General features: G+C 49.0%; 1 protein-coding gene across 4 annotated transcripts; it reads right to left on the reverse strand.

Annotated features, from left to right (window-relative positions):
* Positions 1-225: 225 nt before the first annotated feature.
* On the reverse strand, positions 226-10,297 carry Otx2 (orthodenticle homeobox 2). 4 transcript variants are annotated; one of them, XM_021652350.2, is made up of 5 exons: positions 10,085-10,297; positions 9,874-9,942; positions 5,603-5,818; positions 4,531-4,682; positions 226-2,730 (listed from the first exon to the last, which is right to left on the reverse strand). In XM_021652350.2, the coding sequence occupies exons 3-5, from the start codon at positions 5,697-5,699 to the stop codon at positions 2,110-2,112; spliced, it is 870 nt and encodes a 289-aa protein (XP_021508025.1). In that variant the 5' UTR covers positions 5,700-5,818; positions 9,874-9,942; positions 10,085-10,297; the 3' UTR covers positions 226-2,109. The 4 variants fall into 4 exon arrangements, with proteins under 4 accessions (XP_021508025.1, XP_021508022.1, XP_021508023.1 ...); XM_021652347.2 differs by having other exon boundaries at positions 4,531-4,706; XM_021652348.2 differs by lacking the exons at positions 9,874-9,942; positions 10,085-10,297 and adding an exon at positions 9,460-9,625 and having other exon boundaries at positions 4,531-4,706.
* Between the last annotated feature and the right edge of the window lie 5,270 nt (positions 10,298-15,567).

Genomic DNA, 15,567 nt, shown 5'->3' on the forward strand with positions numbered 1-15,567 from the left:
AAGGCAATGTGAGAAATTGGTTGGTTGGGAGTTACTCACTATTGCACGGGAAAACCTGGGGTTTTTGAAAACGAGATCTAGGAAAACCCAAAGACTCTGGGACCGAAACGTCACTTCAAAGAAGACTGCAGATGAGTGCGTCTCCAGGTCCAGGAGAATCTAGCCATACAGCTTTGCAGTTTGGTGGTTGCTATAAAGCAGTGAGTTTCTTCATTTAGCAGTGAAACGATTTTACTCATTAAGCCAAGATTAGACAAGATCACAGCCAGGGAAGAGAAATGAAAAGACCAGAAAACAAAATGGCCGCAGCTGCTAACTTTCATTTACAGAGGTTACAATCAAGAGTCATTGAATTTTGGTCAAATTTAAGAACATAAGATGTTCAAAGTGAAATTAAGTAGTTTTTACCGGAGGAGCACCATGATCATTGGCCATTTGAAGTTTTTAGTAACTCCTACATCCAAAAACGGACTTTCCCTCTCCCCGAGTGTGTGACACACACACACAAACACAAACCCACACACACACCAGAAAGCAATGACCAGGGTGCCTTATTTTCGACCACTGAAATTATAGGTTTTTAAAAGTTTTCTGAAACTCTTTGTTCAGAAATCATTTCTGCCTGAATTGATTTCAAATTCTGATTACAGTCCCTCTCATGTTTACCTCATTTTTTTTAAGTAAAGGAAAAGGGGGGGATGCCCTTAGAGAACTAAAACAAATGCTTGACATTCTCACTTTCTGAAATACTCCAGTCTCCCCCCAACACACTGATCTTAAAAAAAAAAATTAACTTAGTGTCTAACAAATTCTCACAATTCATTTCAAGCTTGTAGCAGGGGAGGAAAAGATGCTAAAGGCTGATTGGAAGGTGCAGCTTCAGTTTGGAGCAATCCTGAGGGAAGTCACAGACATTTACAAATCACTATCATTCGTAACTATTTCATTCATACATAGACGAAGTGAGAGGAAAAGTTAAAACAGGAGTAAAATTTCTAATTTTTTCTCTGCCTTACAATAAACATTTTGGGATGGTGAGGCTGAATATATAGGCTTTTCATTCATAAGTAATAGTATAAAATTAAACTGGACCCAATGTTGTGCTAGAACCATTTTAATATAATTATACATATCTGCCAAATCCAGGAAGAAAGGGTTTATGCATATATAACTTCCAGTTAACATCTGCAAGCATAAATGACAATGATCTCAGTTTAAAATTCATCAGGGTCAGAGCAATCAACCAATGTCTTTTTACTACCAAGCTTACCAACATTAAATTACGGATGAATTAGGGTCCTTTTGCTTCTTCTCTATCCTTGTCCAGAGTCAGCAAGGCAGCTCACCTCAGCCAAAGGTAATCTTTCTAGATCAGCATTCAGTTGCTCTGAATTTTGCTTATAATTATAACCTATTTAATCACAGAAGAACCTCTGCAGAGGTGGAGTTCAAGGTTGCATACAATAACAGGAGATCACAGTTTTGAAGTCTAGCACAGATTAAAAACCACAGATGTACCATTTATATAAGACACACACTGATTGTCTCTTAAACTACATATTGACTCCTTATGGACATTATTTTTTTTTTAAATAAAGTAGTGCATCTAGGACAATCAGTCGCACAATTCACACAGCCCTGAAAAGGTTTTCAGTGCCAACTACCAGTTGGTCATGAACCGTGAATGAGCTTGGGACACTGTCCATTCCTAAGATTCAACCAAGGATTGGCTAAAAACACCGGATCACCTCTGCTTTGGAGGTCACGGCCTTCCCTCCCTTCCCTCACAACTGAGTTTTGTTCGATTTCTATTTTGAGTGGTGTTTGGTTGCAAGTGGCTAGAATGTTTAATCAATCATTTGCAAATCAGAAAACCAATGATCTAGAACTATGACAGAATCTTAAGTAGATTGGTTTGTCCATTTCAGGTTGCTGGTTGGCAGGCCCCTCTAAGGCCCTTCATTTTTCCTTCTATGCCTCTCGGGAACTTTGAGCAGGAGTCTGACAGCATCCTCCCATCTAACTCTTTTAACCAATGCCTGGCTAAAACTGGAATGTCCAGCCCAGCATATTTAAAAATCACCCGCAAAAAATAGGTTCTACAGGTCTTCACAAAACCTGGAATTTCCATGAGGATGTCTGATCTTTATAATCCAAGCAGTCAGCATTGAAGTTAAGCTTCCAAGAGGCAGTTTGGTCCTTATAATCCAAGCAATCAGTGGTGGAGTTAAAACCCAAGCTTGAAGCTCCGTATCCCTGGGTGGAAAGAGAAGCTGGGGACTGATTGAGATGGCTGGTAACTGCATTGGTACCCATGGGACTGAGTGTGGCCCCTGGTCCAGGAAGCTGGTGATGCATAGGGGTCAGATAAGATCCACAGTCCATGCCCCCAAAGTAGGAAGTTGAGCCAGCATATCCTTGACTATAACCTGAGGCCTGAGTATAGGTCATGGGGTAGGACCTCTGCATGCAGGAGGAGGAGGTGGACAAGGGGTCTGACAGTGGGGAGATGGAAGCTGGGCTCCAGATAGACACGGGGGCACTGCTGCTGGCAATGGTTGGGACTGAGGTGCTAGAGGGGGGAGTGAACTGGCCACTCGTTCCACTCTCTGAACTCACTTCCCGAGCCGGAGAGGTCTTCTTTTTGGCGGGTCTCACTTTGTTTTGACCTCCGTTCTGTTGTTGCTGTTGCTGTTGGCGGCACTTGGCTCTTCGGTTCTTAAACCATACCTTGAAAAGGAAAAAAAAACTTCCTTAACGTTGGGCCACTCATAAGGCACTGTACACACCTACAGATGTGGCCAACTCCACCGTACATAGTTCATAACCAGAAAATTTAAGATAATCACTGTAACTGTAAGCCAGAAACTCCCCACTTCCCTTTCGTATTTCGTCTTGGGATGACCACAGAGTAGACTATGTCTATGTCCGTTAGAGGGAAGCAGCCTGTTGCTGCCTGCCACCAAAGAGCAGACTGAGTTCAAACAGTTTACACTGCACAGTCCAGGAAGCAAGAGCTTCCACGACCTAACATTTTGTCTCTCCTAGACGCATAAAAGAAATCTCCAAGAAGACATGCTCCCGTGGAGAGAAGATCTGAGCAGTGTCTGCGGAAAAGTGCTTTGTAGTGAGTGAAATCACTTGTATGGCTGCTGCTTTGAGCTCAAGACAGACCTCAATGCTCGTCTTCACACTCAAGTTTGCATCTTCAGGGTTACACATGGCATGCTCTGTCCCTGTTCTCTACACTCAGTCACTGATTTGTTAACTTAAACCTATGCTTGCTTGCCATTCTGAAAATTCTCTTTACCAGCCTTGCACATGCTCTGCCAAGCAGGAGCTTATGATAGAAACTACTGGCACTTGTCTTAGATACAGGTCTTTTTTTTGAATGGGGATGACAGCAGTCTGTTGTCTCTCTTCATAGCTGGCCTGAAACTCACAGAAATCCACCTGCCTCTGCTTCCCTACTGTTGGGATTAAAGCCATTGGCCACAGGTAGGTCATCTATTAACCTGTTGAGGGAGTTCTCCATTTGGGTGTTATAATTGTGGCAAAAGTAGTACCCCCAAGGCCAGCCTCAGGACCACTACACATCTGGGGCCAGCTTGTTTCTAGTGAGGGCTTTGAGTCAAGATTTACAAGTGCTGAATTTTTTTCCAACCCTCTTTGAAAAAATCCTGTTTTCTGCTTTGTAGTTCACACTGTCGTCTGGCACTTTCAAAAACATGTGCTACTCAAAGGTGAGAGAGAGAGAGAGAGAGAGAGAGAGAGAGAGAGGAGGGAAAGAGTGTTTGATGGCCGCTGTTAACCATGTTTTAAAAGCCAAGCACTAAAGAACTCCCATCAAGAGGGAGTTGATTTTTCTCCCTTTCAGGGTCAAATATGGGAGAAACTAGAGCAAGAAAAGGAGCATCTTTACAGATATTAGGACTATAAAATTTTGCCTTTTAAGTGGCAGAGCTCTAGAAAGCAGAATTCTGTCCTCAAGAAGTTAACCCTACACTATTATTTTGCCAATTTATTTGGTAAAAAGTACCGTTTCTGACTTTGTCACCAAATTAGCTGTGGACTTGAGAAAGTCATTTGCTGTTTTTTTTTTTTTCCACGTGTTTTAAAACTTTTTGGACTGCCCAGGAACCAAGCTCCACTCCCCTGTTCCCCCCCACCCCCACCCCCGCACAAAAGGCTGTCACGAAGCGGCTGTCCACACAAGGGCCAAGTGACTCCCCTTGGAACCTGGCCTCCTCAGCATCTCTAACTGCAGTGACTCAGAACTACGGGTTCTAGGACTTTCTGTCTGAAGCTGCTCTAACCTTGCAGCCTAGGCCGGGAAATCCTGGTTCGTAGAACTAAGGGTGGACAGGAAGCAAGAGGGAGTAAAGAATGGTTCACTGGCTCCTGAATGTTAGAATTTCAAGCCCTTCTTTGGTCTGGGACAAGAGCCTCAGGCCCTATTGGGTCGTCAATATACACCAAGATTCAGGGAGGGCAGGGTCAGGAAAAACAGCAGGCCAGCATCTGTCTTACCTGCACCCTGGACTCGGGCAAGTTGATTTTCAGCGCCACCTCCTCTCGCATGAAGATGTCTGGGTACCGGGTCTTGGCAAACAGGGCTTCCAGAACATCGAGCTGTGCCCTGGTGAATGTGGTCCTCTCCCTTCGCTGTTTCCGGGGGGTGGCTGCAGGACAAGAAGCCCAGGGCCCTTTAGGGTGGGGAGCAGTTTCTCAGTCACAGGACTTCAGCCTCGGTTCCCCCGCCTCCCCCATCTCCCCCCTCTCACAACCCTTCCAAAGCCTCTCCCAGCACAGTGTCCCCTGCAGACTACAGGGAGAGCTAACAAAGTGAATCAAGTAAGGACAACCCCTCCCCCCTCGCCCAGTCCTGGAAACAAACAAACACCACAACCGCCAGACCACACTCAACAGAAATGGCTGGCTAGTAAGTAAAGTAAAGGGCTGTGCAAGGGCCGGAGGCTCGGAATGACGCGGCGAACGTGGAGCCAGTTCCCACGGCATTTTAGCACCTCAAGGACCTTTGTTCTTTAATCTTTAAAATGGGACATAGTTCATACTTTTATGAGTAATCTAGTTGTTGGGGGGGGGGGGGGAATCTCACGGGGAAAAGAAAAGCGCCTGACACCTGGAGACAAGCCACACCTCTAAGATTAAAGAGACAGGGTAGGGGGTACCGGAAGCCCCTGGCAAGGCCAAAAGAACTGTAGGGGAGTGTAGGCAAGAGAATTCGGCTACTCCCAGAATGCTACTAGCTAGTAATTGGGCGTGGAGAGCGTAGGCGAGCGCATGCCCAAGTGACAAGGTCAACAGCCTTCCAAGACCCAGCCCAATAACGTCCCCAAGCCACTAGACTTAAGAATGGAGCGGTGGGATTTTCTGTGACTACTGCAGACTCCAGACTCGCCTCTTCCCAGCCTCTTGTTCCTCCCGGGTCAGTAAGTGCCCTGTGGCTCACGGCTGCTTCGTGGCAAGGAAAACAGTGGGGACCCCGTTTGGAGCTTGAGGACAGTGCGCCCTCCAACCTCGGAGTTCTTGGGGGGCGAGAGTGGGGAAGGGAGGAGAGAAGGACCCGAGACTCACTTACCCGGGTAGCCCACGGAGGGATGCAGCAAGTCCATACCCGAAGTGGTCAGACTCAGCCCATTGACTGCGTAAGGCGGTTGCTTTAGATAAGACATCATGCTAAGGTTATTTGGAGGCGCAAAGTCGGCCCAGATCGGGGGGACCCAGCCGGACGGTCTTGAATCGCCTGGAGTGGACAGGGTCAGGGTCCTTGGTGGGCGGATTTAGAGTGCTGGAACTAAGGGCAGAGCAAACAAACAAACAGAGGTGCTGGTTTACTGCTTCGGAGAGAGCAGCTTCCTCTACGCTCCATCACTGACTAAAAAGAACCGGGGCATCGCTGGGCAGAGGCTTTTAAAGGAGTTGCAGATGCGCCCCCCCCCCCCGCCGTCCCCCTACCCCCAGGATCTCCAAAACTAGAGGGGAAGGAGTGAGACCAGATAAACCTGTCTTCCCCACCCCCACCCTAAACTAAAAAAAAAAAAAAAAATAGAGCCGAGGAAGGCAATTACGATCTGCCTTCCCAAAGAACAAAACCCCACGCCTCCAAAGGCACACACTACATTCCTATCCCAACATTTGCATAGGACTCATTGGCTGGCACTAGCTAATTGTCTCAAACAAAACTTGATTGGGGCCATTTGCAGAGACAAAGAACTCTTTGGCTAAATAAATAATGCTGATAACAAAGCCCATTGGTGAGAAACAAAGAAACAATTCAAGAAATCTACCTCTTCCCAGACTGTTGCCTTTCCCTGGCAGAGATTTTAATTATCTTAGCTTAAAAAAAAATTATTATTACCAGTTTCAACTGCTGTGAAATGTATTTAACATTTGAAATACCAACTTGCCGAACAACAAACTTGAGAAAACTGACCTACCACTATTATTCCACATTTGAAGTCATTTCCAGTAATCATTTTCACCTAATTAGTAGTCTGGATAATTAGATTTCGAAGTAGGTAACAGATTTATTGGGGTATGGAGGACCTTGATTATATGTGTCTAAAGAACTAGAGCTAAACAAACAAGTATTTAGCTTTTAAGCAGCACCCATCAAATATTTAATTTAAACTGAAAAAAAGTCTTCAAGACTAGCACAGGGCTTGGCAGAAAATGCTGAAGTTAGAATCTCACCAGGCAGACGAACTGCCACCCCCACATTTTGCAAGTAGTAAGGGATGTATTCCTAGAACAAGTTGCTTCTATGTTAATTTTGATGTAAGTAATGGAGGCGGCAGATTCTTGGCGAGGCAAACTTTCAGGGTTCTCAGAGGCTGAAGCAGATTCCTGCTAATGGGGAGTTGACTTTCCCACATTCTTAGGTTTGAAGTAGATAAACATTCAAAGCTATGAAACTAATAGGATTTATCTCTACCTTTCAAATTTCCTATGATTGTATGAGAAGAAGAGCTTGAGGGAAGAGAAAGAAAAGTTTTGTGCTCGTCTGCTGACTCCCATCCCCCAGACCTATGTTAATATGAGGGCAGCGAGCAAGGCTGGCTTTTATTTTCCAAATATAAGGCACTTATCTTGCAAAGATCTCTGCTGTGAAACTTTGACACTCTGGGAAACTTCCTCAAAATGGCGGATACAAGATGGTGAGTTCTCTGTCACCTTCATAGTGAGATTTCATTAATGAAATTTAAGAACTTTAGGTTTTCATTTTTGCCTTGCTTAAGAGAAGAAGGCAAAAGTTTCACAACTGTGACTTCTTCCTGATTTAAATTCAGAACATAAGTCTTGTTTTCCCACCCTAAAATGTGATTTTTATAAATGTCCTTTTTAGAGAACTAGGTTATTAAGTAGTAAAACTAGTTGCTCCTACAAAGAACACGTCATGTTCTGTATTCCTCCTTCCAAAATCTAGCTATTTGAGGTTGTAAAAGTACTACTGTTTAGAAGCACAGTCGTAGCTTATTTAAATAAACTCTGAAGTGGAACTCTTTGAAAATATATTCTTATTCTCTTGGAAAGTTCCGAACTCTTAAACAAGAACCTAAAATCTTGTCTGATGTTAAGATGGGGGAGTGTATTTTCTTTACTTAATCTAGCTCTCACCCAATTAGACATGCCTAAATACATTCTTCGAATGAAAGCATGCCCCACCATAAAAACCAATAATAGAAAGTATGGGGGAGATTCTTCTTGGAGAGCCAAAATGGCTCAAAATCTCAGTAAACCATTTTCCCTTTTCCTCCTGGGGGGAGGGGGCGGCGGAAAAACAAAAACAGAAACAGAGTAAAACCCAAACCCAAGCCCCGGGAACTCGTCCACGGCCAGCCTAGACAACAAGCACCACCCTAAGGAGGCTGCGGGGCCCTTCTACCTAACTTTCCCAGCCTGGGAGGACTGCGCCCAGCTTCCTGCCCACGCGCTGGGCCGGGGGCGGACGCCCTTCCCAAGGCTCGAGGCTTCCGCGGCGGCTCTCGAGGCGAGGTGGCTCCGGGGAGTTCGTACCTACCGCAGGGGCGGCGGCGCGGCGGGGCCCCACTCCAGACGCCAGCCCCCGGCTCCGGCGACCCTGCCCGGCGGCCGCGCAGCTCCGCGGCCTGCGCCCGAGCCCTGCTGCCGCGCGGCCTGCCAGCCTTATAGCTAACGGTCAGGTCGCGCAATCTGTCGCTTCCCCCTCCGAGCCCCCCTCCTCGGGTTTTTTTTTTTTTTTTTTCTCTTCCAAGAAGCCCATCTACCAGTTGCTGTGTCCTCGCTCAATAATAATTACCTCGTCCGAGAATTAATTATAATAAATGTTTTCTTGATAAACTAACGAGATAATCCGAGGGGCACACGTCCCTTAATTACAGGCCGTCGTGCTCAGCTCTGCTGCTCGTCCTGGCTGATTAATTTTCTGCATGATGGAGAGCGAACAAAACTACGCGGACTGCAGACCGGCCTGCGGCAGGGAGGAGGCCCGGGCGCCGGGGGACGGAGAGCGAGGTTCGCGGATCCTGGAAGACAGCCTGCACCGGCCCCCACCCTCACTGGAGCTAAAGTTTCTGGCCTCGGGGGATCGACAACTCTACCACCCGCGAGGGAGGGGGGAAAATGGGCCAAAAGGGTCGGTCTTGACTATTGAGTACAGTTCGGCGAGGCCCGGGGTCAGGTCTGGCCGGGGCCGGGGTCCACCTTACTCTGGGGGAGGAGTTTGCTCTCAACTCCGCTCTTGTGCTAATAACTTTCGGTGCCCGGAAAGAGGCGAGGTGAGCGGGCGAGATGCTGACCCGCAAGCCCTGGGGAAGGGGGCAGTTCCGAGGAGAGCGAGTCTTCCTCGGCCGGCCCCTCCCGGAGCGGCGCCCCGGCCGGCCCACGCGGCCGAGCCGCTCCCTAGCCGGGATGGGTGCGCCAGGGCTCCCCGGTGGGATCGGACCCCGGCTTTCGACAGCCGCTCGAAGGCGTCCGCAGCGCCGCTTGTCCAGAGCTGGCCGCGCGGCCGCCCAGGCCCGGCTAGCCGGGACCCTCCGGCGGGCCTCCCGGGGCAGGCCGGGGGCGGAGCCGGCTTTGCCCACGCCGCTCCACCGGCCCCGGGCCAGCCGCGCGGCCAGGCCCCGGAGGAGGGTGGCCGGGAGGGCCAGGCGCCCGCCCCACTCCGGAGCGCCCGGGGCGCGGAGCCGTCCCCGGGCCAGGCCAAGCGGCGTCAGCCAGGCTGTCTAACAGCGGCCTCGGCCTGGCGAGGTGGCCCAGGACCACAGCACCCGCGCGCGGCGCCGGGGGCGGGAAGGGGCGATGGCAGGGGCAGGGCGCGCGGCGGGGCTAGGGGAGAGCGCGGCGGGAGGAGCCGGGGCGCGGGGTCCCGTCGCGGGCTGGGAGCTCCCTGCGCCCCGGCCTGCGGGAGCGCCCTCCTGACCAGCATTGTTTTAATTTACCAGCCTGGGTACACACGCGAGCATCATTTTGTCACAGGCTCTCAGAACGTCCTTGGGAGCGAGCCTGAGGACTCCAGCTCAGTCGAGGGGCCAAAACGCAGAGCTCGCGAGGAGCAGCCATCAACAGCGTGGGCTTAGGAACAAAACCCCTCCCCAACACCCCAGATTAGACTCGTAGGAGTTCCACGACGTTTTGCAGGAGCGGCGACCCCCAGGAGCACGCGCGCTCGCTCCCTCCCACTCCCGCCCTCTCCTACACATCGTCCAATTTTTCCTAATGGTCATTATTTCGCCTCAAAATTCTCATTAGAAAAAAAAAAATCAGTCCCCAGAGGAAGTCTTCGCCCTTAGAGTTGCACATTGGAGGCGCGGGGGTCACTGAGGACGGGGGGGACACAAAGATATCGCCATAGACAAGACGGACACTTACCTTACAGCCGCATCGAAGGTTAGAAAAAAAAATCAGATTATCCGTCAAAATTCCAAATAGCCAGCTATCCTAAAAGAAATCAAGAGTATTCAGTTAAAAACCTGTGGTCTTCACCTTTCCGTCAAAAGTAAAACAGAACCAAAAAAATGTATTTTAGAGAGCGTAAAATAAACGGCTTGTAAACAAGCGTGTGTCCGGCTACGATACATACAAAGTAGATGTGGCGACTGAGCTGCTCTAGCGATTTTTATTTTTAATAACAGTGGAGGCTGAGTTGGAGCTGAGGAAGGTTCCGCTCTCAGGGAGATTTGCTGAGAAAGCGCCTCTCTGGCAACTTTTTGACGCAAACTCTCCAACCAATGGCAGGGAGAGAATGATTGACACATCTAAGCCAGAGGGAAAATAATAAAAACAACAGGGGGAGGAAAACAGGCCGCTGCTGCACGGGGGAAAGAGCAGGCAACAAATCCAGGCCTCCGACACTACCAGAACGTTCTTTAAAACGCTGGGCTGCGCTTAAAATATACATTATGGGCCGAGGCATGTGAACTAATTGTATAATTAAAATGATGGACAGCAAGGCCTCCCCTTCGGTCTTTTCTTCTTCCTTCACACCCCTTTCTTGTCCTCCTTTCATTTTTTTTTGTTTTTATTTTACAGAAAGGACACCAAAACAACGTAAGACAGGAAAATGAAAATATTTAAGCCAAAGCTGGGAAAGGGTGTGTGGGGGGGGGGGCTGGGTTTTCCAGCACTAAGGAAGGCTGTGTGGGTCGGAGACTGTACTCAAACCCAGGTTTACGCTGGAAAAACAAGGCTGTGTCTGTCTGCTCGCACAGGGCCAGACGGCGCTGGGGAAGGAGGGTGAGGGAAGGGGGCCGGGGCTGCGGTGTGGACAGGCAGTGAGGACAGAGGCAGATTCACGGGGCTGAGAAGTAACTGTCTGAAAACCTCAGAGTCCTCGTCAGAGCCCGCACGACCAGCCCTGGTCTCAAGCTCTGGGTTTCTGCGCAGGATTTTTCAAACTGAGAAGCCCAGAACAAGAGGCAACACAAAAAGCTTTTTGAACTCCCAAATCTCCCCCCGGGGCTGACTGCGGGCCGAGGAGGGGCCATCTCCAATCTCCCGGGGGCGAGCGTGGGGTGGCAAAAGCCCCTGTAGAAACAGCCCCTGCGTTAGGGGCGACTCCCGACGCTGCAGGCCCGGAGCTAACAGGGATGGAGCCGCCGGAGCCCGGGGCTGAGACGGGGAGCTGGGGCGCGTCAGGACCCGGGCGCCAGCGCAGCGCGCCCTTCAGGAGGGACCCGGCTGCTCCCGGCGAGCAGAGTTTTCTAGAAGAGCCGAGGCAGAGCGGACGGAGACGGGGGGCGGAGGGGGTGGGTGCCACTGCCGAGCGCGTGTGCGCGGAGGCGGCCGGGGGCCGCTGTCCCCCAGGGCTCCCGGGGCAGGGAGCGAGCGGGAGCCCCGCCACCGCGGCAGCGGGCCCGGGGAACAGCCCGCCGCCTTTAATTTGGGGAGCCATGTTAATGAAGTTGGTAATTAATTCTCCGCTTTGTGCTCGCTCCTTACACTGTATGTGTAATCAAATGTGGCCGTCCTTGGGATTTACAGCAATTAGCGAATTAGAGCGGCGCGCGCGGGGCCGCGAGGTGTGGGCAGCGCGGCCGGGCCCGGCCCTCGGCGGCCGCGGCGGGCTCGCGGGGTGTCTCGGGGCCGGGCTCCCGCGGCTGCGGACCCCGGCGCGGCGGCGGGCCGCCCGGCTCCTCCGGGCCCCTCCGGGGCCGCTCCCCGGCTCGAGGGGCCGGGCGGGGGCGGGGGCGGCCGAGCACCGGCCTCTCCCTGTCACCCCGCCCCCACCGCAACACCTGGCGCGTCCCCAAGGCCTTCCATGGAGGAGGGGGACACAGATGCGGCGGCGCGTGTCCCGCGTGGCGCGGGCTGCGGGAAGCCAGGTCCGGGCCACCGCGCTCGGCGTGGCGGAAGGGCAAACCCACGCGAGCCTCTTGAAGAGTTTATTTCCCACCCCGAAGAAAGAGTTCTCCCCAGCTAGATCATAGGATGTTGAAAGCATCAAAGAGCGAAAAGGAACAACAACGAAAAACCCGAACGTTGCTGATGTAGCGAGCAAGGCCTTAGGGACAGAGGAGGTGGGGTACGGTCAGGAAACAGCCAGGGTGTGTGAGTCACTCGAAGTAAGTGAAAAAATCGGAGAGGGAGAGCCGTGTGCAATATGGTCCAGAGACGAGGGGCAGCTCCTCACGTGCCAGGTAAAGGTCTGGAGCGGTGTCAGAGGACGCGGGGCCGCTGGAAAATCCCGGGGTGCCGGCGACAGGGGCGCGTTTCTGCTGGGTGCAGCGTGGGAGGGCTTTCCCTGCAGCTCCGGCAGCGCGCGGCCCCCGCTCCTCCTTTGCCCTCTCGTCTAATAACTTCGCAGAAATACAGGGCCAATAAACCACCAGTTGGAAATGGACAGTGTTAAATAAACAAGGGTCTCTTTAAAATTCTCATCCACTTCAGATGTCTAAAGTAAGATCGTGATGATTTTGTCACGGTTTGGTAAATTTACCCCTTTAAGAGGCTTTCATAAATCCCAGAACACACCTTCAGCCAGATTTGAATATAGATTTAGGTTTTAAAACCCAGAAGCTGGAAACACCGCTTTATCAAAGAGAATTTCCCTTTAGCTTAGCAATGTGCTGCAGCTCTCAAAAGATTGGATCAGAAAGAGAGAGCGAGAGACAGAGGAGCGAGCCAGAGATGCAGACAAGGGAGGGAAGGAAAAAAGACTTCTTTTTTCTTTCTTTCTTTCTTTCTTTTTTCTTTTTCTTTTTTCTTTTTTTTTTTTTTTTTTTCTAGAGGAATTTCTGCCCAGACTCTCCAGCAGTTGGTGGCGGGCACGCTTTCTCCTGTGTCGCCTGGAAAAGTTGCAAAATTGCTCTTCACCTGTAAGAACACGCTTTTTATCTTCCAGTCTCTTCTTGTCAATTTGGAAATTGCAGACAGCCCGGCTCAGGTACCGTTTCCACAAACCCTATTCTAGGTCAGGACAAAAGCCACTGGCTTTGGGGGAAGGGGAGGGGTGAGCTATTTCACAGAAAACCTTAGAAGCTTGATGGGAGAAAGACTCCTTGGATGGAAACATCTCTTGATTTTCAGTAAGTTCTTGAGCCTCCGATGTGCTTATTATTCATTCTATTTCTTTTATCCAGAGTTTAACTTTTCTCCCATTTAAAAAAAAAACAAGAAACGTTTCCTATGAATCTGACTTACGGTAGCATGCTTTGTGCTTTTCAGTAGTTCTCATGAACAAGTGGATGGGTTTTAATGGCCATGTGTGCAGTTGCCTCGCTAGGCACATGAGATATGTAAAGATTCAGAAGCTAAATGAGAAGAAATAATGCTCAGGGAACCAAATATTTTGTCAAGGCTTGTATGTGGGCACCAGATTATGGCTGATGTTCGTGTTTTGATATCTGGATTCATGTATATCACTAACTGGGCTCATTTTTCTCCATTCAAAAATTCCAAACTTTCCTCCAAGTTTATTAACTATGGGAGTGGGTGGGGGGAGGGGAGAAGAACCATCTCGGGAGTCTTCCAGGCCAATTAAAAAAGAAGAAAACCCATATCCCACAAGAGCACAGTGGGGGGGGGGTAGATTCCCTGAACGCGAACTTCCAAAATATGAAGATTAATTTCAAATCTTTTCAGCAATTCAGTGGATAGTGTGGGGGAGGGGCGAGCACATTTTGTGTGAGAATCATCACCTATTAAAAAGAAGTAATTCTTCACTAGTTTTAAAGAAATGACTCTATTTTAAAACTTGCCCAGCTTAATTCTGATATTCTTAACAGGATTTAAGATTGGCAGTGTGGGCAGAGGAGGAGATAGAAGATAGCAGACCACTTATGAATTAAACTTGGGTCACTCAGACCCTGTGTTTCAGTTGCTTAGAAAAGAGGGTAAAGGAAAAAGAAATAACTTCAAAAATAGGGTTGTGTTGTCTTGATAAAAGAGTAGGAAGCAAACTCCAAATTAAAAAGAGGGGGGGGAGAGTACCATGTTGTTCCGGAATGAAACGGATTAAGATTGTGCGACAAGTGGGAGCCGTGGGCTGGGTGTGAGCTAGGAGCTCCTTGCCTGTCCCAGAGAGTGTGAGCACCAAGGGGAGAGTGTATGCAAGGCAGGGTTAGGCTGAGGGGGAATAAAAGGCGTGTGAGTGGGAAGATGTGTGTGTGTGTGTGTGTGTGTGTGTGTGTGTGTGTGTGTGGTTTGGATAGATGGATACAGAATGCTGGCAGTCAGTTTACATAATTTTCATCTGCTGGTCTTCAGGCTTCCTTGAAATCAATTCTACTGCAGGCAGCAGCCGTGGGCTATAGAGCTGATGCAAAACGACCATTACACTCCAATATCTTGCCTGTTTGCAAACTTCATTTAAAATGGGGGGTGGGGGCAAAGACCCAGGAATGGTTTTGTAAGGGGGGGGGAGAAGAAAAGAAAACCACAGTGAAGCTTTAAACTAGTTTGGATAAACTCTAATCTTTTATTTGTAACCTTTTACAAGCTTTATTTCCCGCATATGAAAAGCTTCTTTTATGCGGGCATGGCAGACTTTTTCTTTGGATTTTTAATTAGAGCCTATCAATTGTAGCCATATTTAAGAATCAATATAAAGTAATCCTTCGAGATGGGATAAGGTTTTAATCGAAAATCTAATTTCCCACTCTTTGCAGATCATTTTAAGAACCTAGTTGATTAAAAAAGAGAGAATTCAATATTTAAAAGACGTAACACCCCAAACCTGGAAAAGATCATGTGTGCAAGAAAGCAGTGATGTTGCCATACAAAGGAAACCCTGCTGCTCTCGGGGCCTTCCTTCTACTTAGAATTTTCTCCTCAAATGCTGTTCTCAGTGTGGCCCCCATCAGTCCTCGCAGTGAATGAGGGAGAGACTTAGGTATTTGAAGCAGTGTTCCACAAGCAAATAATAATAATAATTAATAATAATCTATTTTTAAAAAATCAACTAAAGACACACAACTCTTGATAGATCCTTTCCATTGCATATTTTCCAACTTGGAGATTAGTGAATGAATGACACACCCTTTTCATTTCCAGGGATCCAAACTTTTGTAGCTTCGCATCCACGAAGGTTAATGTCCAGGTCATGTTAAATCTTCAAGTTTAGAACTTTGCCACTTTTAATGATGTACAACAGTGGAGAATTTGCTTAGTGCAAAAGCATAGAATTTTAAGCAGTCCCACCTGGTTCCTGGCTTTCAGTTTGCCTTTAGGGGGGCGGGCAAGGAAGGAAAGAAGAAGGGAGCAACAGCTAATTGTAGGTATGGTCAGCGCACTTTGCTCCTCAGTGCTGGAGCCGAGGGCTCCAAGAAGAGGCTGCAGACCTTCTAACTGCAGAGCGCGGCTTCGGCGTTCGCAGCTTCAGTCCCTCCCAAAGTTTGCAGAGGTATTTTCAGATCGCCGCTGCGTCTGCTTTCATTGTTTTACCTATTTTAAGTGCATCTGAGAACATAATAAACAAATAAACTCAGCGTATTTGTTTTTACAAATCTCAACGAAGTGGGCTTGGAAATGTCTGCTAGCCACGCTTTCCTTTTATCAGCAGAATTTTCATTTTATTTAAAAGCCTGCCATTGAATGCACTACATGTTTACACGAATTTTAGGGAAA

This window comes from Meriones unguiculatus, chromosome 4 (genome assembly GCF_030254825.1).
Source record: "Meriones unguiculatus strain TT.TT164.6M chromosome 4, Bangor_MerUng_6.1, whole genome shotgun sequence".
NCBI classification, from domain to species: domain Eukaryota; kingdom Metazoa; phylum Chordata; class Mammalia; order Rodentia; family Muridae; genus Meriones; species Meriones unguiculatus.

Bases quoted from the DNA above. Each gene is read 5' to 3' on its own strand.
- Otx2 (XM_021652347.2), bottom strand. From the start codon at position 5,699: ATGATGTCTTATCTAAAGCAACCGCCTTACGCAGTCAATGGGCTGAGT. The intron at 4,707-5,602 runs GTAAGTGAGTCT...CCCACCCTAAAG, and splicing joins TCCCTCCGTGGGCTACCCGG to GGCCCTGGGCTTCTTGTCCT. The intron at 2,731-4,530 runs GTAAGACAGATG...TTCCTTTTCAAG, and splicing joins TGCCCGAGTCCAGGGTGCAG to GTATGGTTTAAGAACCGAAG.